The sequence below is a fragment of the Rousettus aegyptiacus genome, unplaced genomic scaffold (genome assembly GCF_014176215.1).
Source record: "Rousettus aegyptiacus isolate mRouAeg1 unplaced genomic scaffold, mRouAeg1.p scaffold_m13_p_4, whole genome shotgun sequence".
Lineage (NCBI taxonomy): Eukaryota > Metazoa > Chordata > Mammalia > Chiroptera > Pteropodidae > Rousettus > Rousettus aegyptiacus.
Window position 1 is genome coordinate 93,240,167 of NW_023416307.1, and position 7,561 is coordinate 93,247,727.

At 50.7% G+C, this 7,561-nt stretch overlaps 1 protein-coding gene across 1 annotated transcript; it reads left to right on the forward strand.

The window, feature by feature from the left end:
- The first annotated feature begins 1,261 nt into the window (after positions 1–1,261).
- Positions 1,262–3,837, forward strand: CHST2 (carbohydrate sulfotransferase 2). The gene is made up of 2 exons (XM_016126509.2): positions 1,262–1,404; positions 1,510–3,837. Exon 2 carries the CDS (start codon positions 1,689–1,691, stop codon positions 3,270–3,272), a length of 1,584 nt encoding a protein of 527 aa, XP_015981995.1. The 5' UTR covers positions 1,262–1,404; positions 1,510–1,688; the 3' UTR covers positions 3,273–3,837.
- Positions 3,838–7,561: the final 3,724 nt, after the last annotated feature.

A 7,561-nucleotide genomic window follows, 5' to 3' on the forward strand; every position in this document is an offset into this window, starting at 1 on the left:
ACACTCCTCCGGAAAACTGAAGCGTCTTCTCTGACCCCGGGGTCGGAAAGATTTATTACTTCCTCGGTGAGGGAGAAATCTCAGGCCAGTTGGAATGGGCGAACCGGTAGCAGCAAGCCTGCGAGTGGCGCTCGGCGTCCTCGGAGAGCTCCAGGGCGCGGGTAAGTCCTCGGTTTCCGTAGGAGCCGGGCGGTGCCGACCTCAGGGGAGGAGCGGAGTGGGCGGCCGCTGGGGGATTTCTGCCCAAACTTTATCACCAACTCTTTTGAAGAGCAAAAACGTGAGGCTGAGCCCGACACCGGCACGCAGAATCCAAGTTTCCCAGAGCTCCAGACGTGCGAGCGCTCCAAACCCCGCGTGCGCGCTCCAGCGCTTTGCGCACGGATTGCTACCGCTTCCGCTGCGCGGATGGCCGCCCAAGCAGCGCCGCTATAAACCCAGCGCCGCTATACACCCGACCCCGAATCTCCAGCCCCCAAGGCAGCGACGGCGGCAGGAGATGGGCGTTTCGAGGGGGGAGGGCGCGGGCCGGGGCGGAGGAGGAGGGCAGCGCGGTGAAGGGGAGGAGCCGCAGCGACAGACGGCGCCGCGCACCAACCCGGCGCCGCCTGGCAGAAGCCGCGCAGAGGCTGGCCCGAGCGCGTTACAGCGGCTCCGCGTAGGGGGAGTCGGGTATCAGCATCCTCCCGGGCTCCGCTTTCGCGCGGCGTCGGCGGTGGTAGTAGAGGCGGCGGGGGCTTCCTCTGCCTCGATACCTCGTTGGCCAGAGCCGTGGTGCCGAGCGCGGGGCGGCAAGGGTGCGCTGCGGCCTCGGGCTCCTTTGCTGAGAGCCGTGTGTACCGGATTCTTCCGGGCCAGTCGGAGGCTGTGAAGCGGCGGGGACAGCTGGCAATGCCCGCCCAGGCATCCTCTGAGTGATGGAAGAAGCGGCTGCCGCCGCCACCGCTGCAGGGTCGCGCTGCGCCCCATCCACCGCCGCCAGAGAAATGGGAAGATTCGCGGCGCGGAGGCCGAGAACGAGAAAGGCGGAGCCGCTTTGCCAGGAACTGGGTCCCGTATAAGCCCCCCCCCGCCCCCTCCCTCGGAGGGCTTCGTCCTCTGGAGCGAGGAAGGAAGCTGCGGTCCCAAGAAGGCGGAGGAGACGCAGCTGGAGCCGAACACACAGGGCTCAGCAGAGCGCGGAGCAGAGCTCCGGGCCCGGTGAAAGTTTCCCTTTCCGAGCCTCAGGGCTCCCGCTGCCCGGAAACTCTGTTCAGGGCTTGGGCTGCCGAGTCCCGCGGCCCTCTCGGAGGCACGGGGACCCCCAGCGGAAGACAGCGCGCGAGAAATCGAGGAACGGGTAACAGCAGGACAGAGCGCCGGGCCAGAATCCAGGGCCGCTTCGGGTCGCGCCCGCGGCTCCAGGTGAGCTGGGGAGCCAGGCAGACCAGATGGTGGGCGTTACTTGGGCGGAGGAGGCGGCTGGGAGGAGTATCGGGGCGCATCGGCTTACTCCGCTTACCCTCGCAGGTTCTCGGAGCCGCTGCCATGGGAGAGCCAGCTCTCGGCGCCGGGGACCAGACGCCGCTGTTGCCGCGCCCGCCTCGGAGCCGCGGCCCCAGTCCCCGCGCCCGAAGCCGGCCAGCTGCGTCCCCCTCCAGGGCTGCAGGGCCGCCGCCGGCGCGCCGCCGGCCCGGTCTGTGTCTGTGATGAGCCGCAGCCCGCTGCGAGCCCTGTCCCCCGGCGCACCCCCCCGGTTGATCCCTGCCGCGCCTGCTGCCGCGGCGCGCGCCCTGCTCCCGCCGTGGCCCCGGCGCCCGGGCCGCCGCTGGCCCGCGTCCCCGCTCGGAATGAAGGTGTTCCGCAGGAAGGCGCTGGTGCTGTGCGCAGGCTATGCACTCCTGCTCGTGCTCACCATGCTCAACCTCCTGGACTATAAGTGGCACAAGGAGCCTCTACAGCAGTGCAGCCCCGACGGGCCTCCGGGTGCCGCAGCAGGGGCGGCTGGGGGCGGCTGGGGGCGCCCGGGGCCTCCTCCAGCAGTGTCGCGTCGCGCACACACCCGCATGGATCCCCGTACCCCGTACCGCCCACCCGCCGCAGCCGTAGGGGCGGCTCCGGCAGCCGCCGCAGGGGCCGCGGCCCCTTCCGGCAATAGCACTCGGGGCACCGGGGTCGCGGAAGACAAGAGGCAGTTGGTGTATGTGTTTACCACGTGGCGCTCAGGCTCATCCTTCTTTGGCGAGCTCTTCAACCAGAACCCCGAGGTGTTCTTTCTCTATGAGCCAGTATGGCACGTGTGGCAAAAGCTGTACCCAGGGGACGCCGTTTCCCTGCAAGGGGCAGCGAGGGACATGCTGAGTGCTCTCTATCGCTGCGACCTCTCTGTTTTCCAGCTGTACAGCCCCGCTGGCAGCGGGGGGCGCAACCTCACCACTCTAGGCATTTTTGGCGCCGCCACTAACAAAGTGGTGTGCTCCTCTCCACTCTGCCCTGCCTACCGCAAGGAAGTCGTGGGGTTGGTGGACGATCGCGTGTGCAAGAAGTGCCCACCACAGCGCCTGGCGCGCTTCGAGGAGGAGTGCCGCAAGTACCGCACACTGGTCATCAAGGGCGTGCGAGTGTTCGACGTGGCCGTGCTGGCGCCACTGCTGCGCGACCCGGCCCTGGACCTCAAGGTCATTCACTTGGTGCGCGATCCCCGTGCTGTGGCCAGCTCACGCATCCGCTCGCGCCATGGTCTCATCCGCGAGAGCCTGCAGGTGGTACGTAGCCGGGACCCGCGAGCTCATCGGATGCCCTTCCTGGAGGCTGCTGGCCACAAGCTAGGTGCCAAGAAGGAGGGCGTGGGTGGCCCAGCAGATTACCACGCACTTGGCGCTATGGAGGTCATCTGCAATAGCATGGCCAAGACGCTGCAGACGGCCCTGCAGCCCCCTGACTGGCTGCAAGGCCACTACCTGGTGGTGCGGTACGAGGACCTGGTGGGAGACCCTGTTAAGACGCTACGGAGGGTATACGACTTTGTGGGGCTGCTGGTGAGCCCTGAAATGGAGCAGTTTGCTCTGAACATGACCAGTGGTTCGGGCTCTTCCTCTAAGCCTTTCGTGGTGTCTGCACGCAATGCGACACAGGCCGCCAACGCCTGGCGGACCGCCCTCACCTTCCAGCAGATCAAACAGGTCGAGGAGTTTTGCTACCAGCCCATGGCTGTGCTGGGCTACGAGCGGGTCAGTAACCCCGAGGAGGTCAAAGACCTCAGCAAGACCCTGCTCCGCAAGCCCAGGCTCTGAGAGGGCTTCCTGGGAGACCTGGCTCTATGTAGGAGACACCCATAGGAGGATTATGGTGTATTTAAACAAAAACAGCCCAGACCCAAACTGAGGAAGCCCACGTATTCTATTATAGATGTATAAGTAACCGCACAGGCACTTGCTGTCAGTGTTCTGAGTCATTGAATTTCAAGGAACCGTCACAATACACAAACATCTCAGAAACGGCAAGACTTGAAAGTTCTGACCAGCTGCCCTCTCCTTTCCCCTGCCGTTTCTCTCTTCCCTTCTTCTATGTCTTACCCTCTCCTTTAACTGACCTCCATTTTGAAGTGGGATGTTGATTAAATCAAGATCCAGTAACTCAAATCTTGTTTACAAAGTTTTTCGTGGTATCTGTGAACCTGTATAAGAGCATTTGCTGTGGGGGTGGGGTAGAGAAAGGGGAGGTTGTCCAGGAGCAAAAAGCCCCATTGGGAATGATAAACCAAGGAGGCATTCATTCTTCTAAAGTAGACTTTTCTGTAAAAAATAAAGATTACATGTGAGTATTAATAAAGAAAATAATAAATGATATTCTTTTTTACATTTGCCTCCATTACTTTGGATTTACCTGTGTTAGTCTGTGTAGCTTCAGACAGAATCTGCTTCCTCTCTACAACCCCTTTTTCCCCAATCTGTTTCCTAGAGAGCAGCTTAGATGGGTGGGAGCAGCTTCTGGTTCCTTGATAAGAACCTGGGAGTTATTTTCTCAAGTGTAAATCACAGCTTGTCGAGTGTCCAGGAATGGGAACGAATCTTCATTTTCTATAGGCAAAGCCAGGCAGTGGAGGAGAAAGCACTCTACTTTCCTGTTCTAGTTGGAGCGCAGAAAGGAAGAAGCAACCCCTTGAAAATCTGAAGGCATTTGGTTTTGATTACTGGGTTAAAACTGGGGAACCTTGAAGCAGAGAGCAATGTTTTGGTCCTGAAGTTAGTTCATAAAAAGACATTTTTTAAAAAGTATGTAATTAAAAAGTATTTCAGATGATTGGAACATTACCCTCAAAAGTCCGTGTGAACATATTGTTGGCAATGGTAGCAACTTTTTTGGTTAAAAAAGTGACAAGTATATGTGTTTGGAGTGTCTTTCTGCTTCTGATAGTATGTAGAGACGTAAAAAAGGAAGTTTTATCTAAAAATTGTAAGAGCGCTCATAGGCTTTTCTGTTCATCGCTTTCCATTCAAATTAGTGCAAAAGAGAATATGCATTTATAGTGGTTTATTTGGGATGCCCATGGGGTATGTTATTTTTCTTTATCTTATTTCCTAAAAGTAAAATTGCAAAGAAGGTTTAACATGTTGCAGATAGTATATGGCTTCAGCCACAAGCTTCTTTTAGATATGAAAATGAATTATGAGCTAGTGTGTTGGATTTTGAGATTTGGTGTTTTTCAGGGAGGAACCCATTGCAACTTTCCTGCAGTGGTAATGGTCTTGCTGGTGTCCTGAGCCTATTTATATGGGAGCATTCTGCAAAATGTTGTATTAGAATAAGTTATGAAGCCTAAATAGAAACAAGAGACAGTATAGTTACATATTACATTGAATAGGATACAAGTTCAATATCGCAATGACTATTATAATGTATTATGAGATTTCTTCAGGTTCACCGGTATAGGTTAAATGCTGAAGGTTTTATTTTAAGGAAAGTAGGATAAAAAATTTGTACATGGGAACTATTTTAACACAAGATGATCATTAAGTACAATTTTTATTACAATTTGAAATCTACACTGTTAAGAATTCCAAAATAAAGAAGCACAGTTTTAAAAAAGATGTGTTTAGGAGTGGATTTTATAATATTCTAGCATAATTTAGTTTTAGTGTACAAAAATAGTTTGTAGTATTGTGTTTGTTAAGCCAGATTACAGCAATCAAATGTTGATCATGTTTTCTATGATATTTTCATGGAAGCATCTAGGCTGAATTATCTTCAGTGGCAGTAGAATATTTGTAATGCTTTAAATTAAGAATACTTTAAAATTAAATGAACAAAATATTAATGTTGAATGACTATAGATGAAACAGGTTTAAGAGGAAATTAAGACAGCATCATTAAGAAGCAACTGCTCTGAATAAAATAACTATTTAAAAATAAATCTCACATGGCATTAGACTCTTATCACTTAATCACAGTAAAATTCATGCTTAGTTTCTCAGTGAAGGATATTTAAGCAGTTGAATGTATTCTTCTCTTCACATAATGAAAGACTTTGGTTGCGTTAAAATGGAATTACAACGTTTTGGACTTTGTATTTAAACATATTAGATGGTACATAGAGCCCTTGCAGCCTGCAGAACATTCCCGGCTTCTGCTTAGATGAAAATTTAAGCTAAACAATAACAGTTCCTCCTTACTGTTTCTGAGTGGGGTTTTTACATGTAATTCCCTTGTTTTGTAGCAGCTGAATTCTTTCCACTGTGCCACTTCTGGGCTCTTGTAATTTGGAAAGGTGAATTGTTGCTCCTGGAGATTTGTACCTAGTTGCATTCTAGGAAAGCGAGACAGGTGTAGTTTCCAGTAACGGCTGAGATAGTCATATCAGTGACATTCAGTTTCCATAGATTTGAGAAGGAGAGTATTTTTTGGTATTAATAGGCTTCAGTCAGCCCTTGCTACAAACAGACCTGTACCAACAAATCACAGCAGAACCTGTGACCATTTCTGATGCAGCAAAATGTGAAAGAGATCCTTTCACATTTCCCAACTTGGCAATATATCCATCAGCAAGAGGAAATATTCCTCAGAGCAGGCCATCAGTGATTTTCAGTTTCAAATGTTACTCAACTGATAGCACACCCAACTTACCCTTTTGACTTTGGAATGCTTTCGTTAATTAGAAAGCTTTATTTATAAAACAAAGTCTACCCATTGCATTTAGTCAACAAGTATGCCTTTGGAACAAGACAATGGCATGGCTTGGTGCTTGAGTTTCAGGGAGCTCAGTGGCACTCAAAGGCCTCATTCAGACTGACCCATGGGTACCTGACAGGGAGGGACTGGGGTAAGTCCTATACCCTTCAGTGTCTACCACATAGTACTTGATAAATACTTATTAAATAAGTGAATGTAATATGTAACTATCAAACTTTGTAAGTGCTCAGAAGGGAAAGAGAGAAAGAATGTGACCTCTTTGAAGAGAGTGCCAGGCTATTCACCAAAGTCAGCCAAAGGAAGTGGGCTTTAAACTCAATTTAGTTGTTGGGAGTGGGCAATAGAAACATCTTCAAGATTTCCAGGGTGACTGTGTCTAGACCAATATTTTCCACTGATGAATTAGAAACAAAAATTCAGAATTTCTGAATGCGGAGGGGTAAAAGTTTCCAAATGAGAAATTTAATTTTTGTTTTCTCAATTGCTTTAACAAGATAAAGACAAGGATTAGAAAATATCTGCAGAACGAATGCTGCCCTGGTGACTAAGGGAGGGCTAGGAAGTTGTTCATTATTGCAGAAGCCATGTGATATCTATTGTTTTGAGTTTTGCTAATGCGCAGTCTGAAGTCTGTGAGGTGGATTTCACCCAGGCATAAGAATAGTTACTTTCAGGAGTTTGTGCTATTGTGGATACTGAAAGAGACAATGGCCGCCTGTTCCCATGCATTCTCTGCCTTGCCATGGCCAGTTCTGTTCAGGATTTCTGTTGCACATAGAGTTGTAGCTGGATTATGCTGTCAGTTTGAAATTAATGTGAATTTGAGGCTGTTACATTAGTATTTTCTGGGTCTTAGCAATGAAATAAAGATCATGTTTGAAACCCAGTCTCTAAAGATGACTTCAGAAAGACCAAGAGGGAAATAAAAAGGTGTGTGTTCTGCATAATCGTGAATAAGGATAAGGTATCACTTTACCAACTCCCCCAACTGTCTTTCCTGCCTGCATACAACATACATGCACACCTGCACATACAATTGAATTTCTGCATTGTTTTGATGTCTGAAAAAGAGAATGTGTTAATTCCAGCTAACAGGTATGTGGCAGGGGACGCTTTTGATTTCAGGCGTCTGGAGACTGAGTGGACAATTAATCTTTCAGATCCTGTGACAGTTCTGTGTCAGGATCCACTGCGGACAGGTAGAAAATGACAATGCAATGTGAAGAAGAGCTTGAGGTGTGTGCTGGGATGTCCTGAGGAAAATGCACACTTTATGGACTCCCTTTGCCACTCACATGGAGGAGGGCCTTTTCAAATCTCACAGCGGGGAACACCATTTCTTCATATAGTTTCCCTTTTTTCTGGGTATGCCAGCTGCTAGTTTTGTAGTTTA

Coding starts and splice junctions, on each gene's coding strand:
- CHST2 (XM_016126509.2), top strand. CDS start 1,689: ATGAGCCGCAGCCCGCTGCGAGCCCTGTCCCCCGGCGCACCCCCCCGG.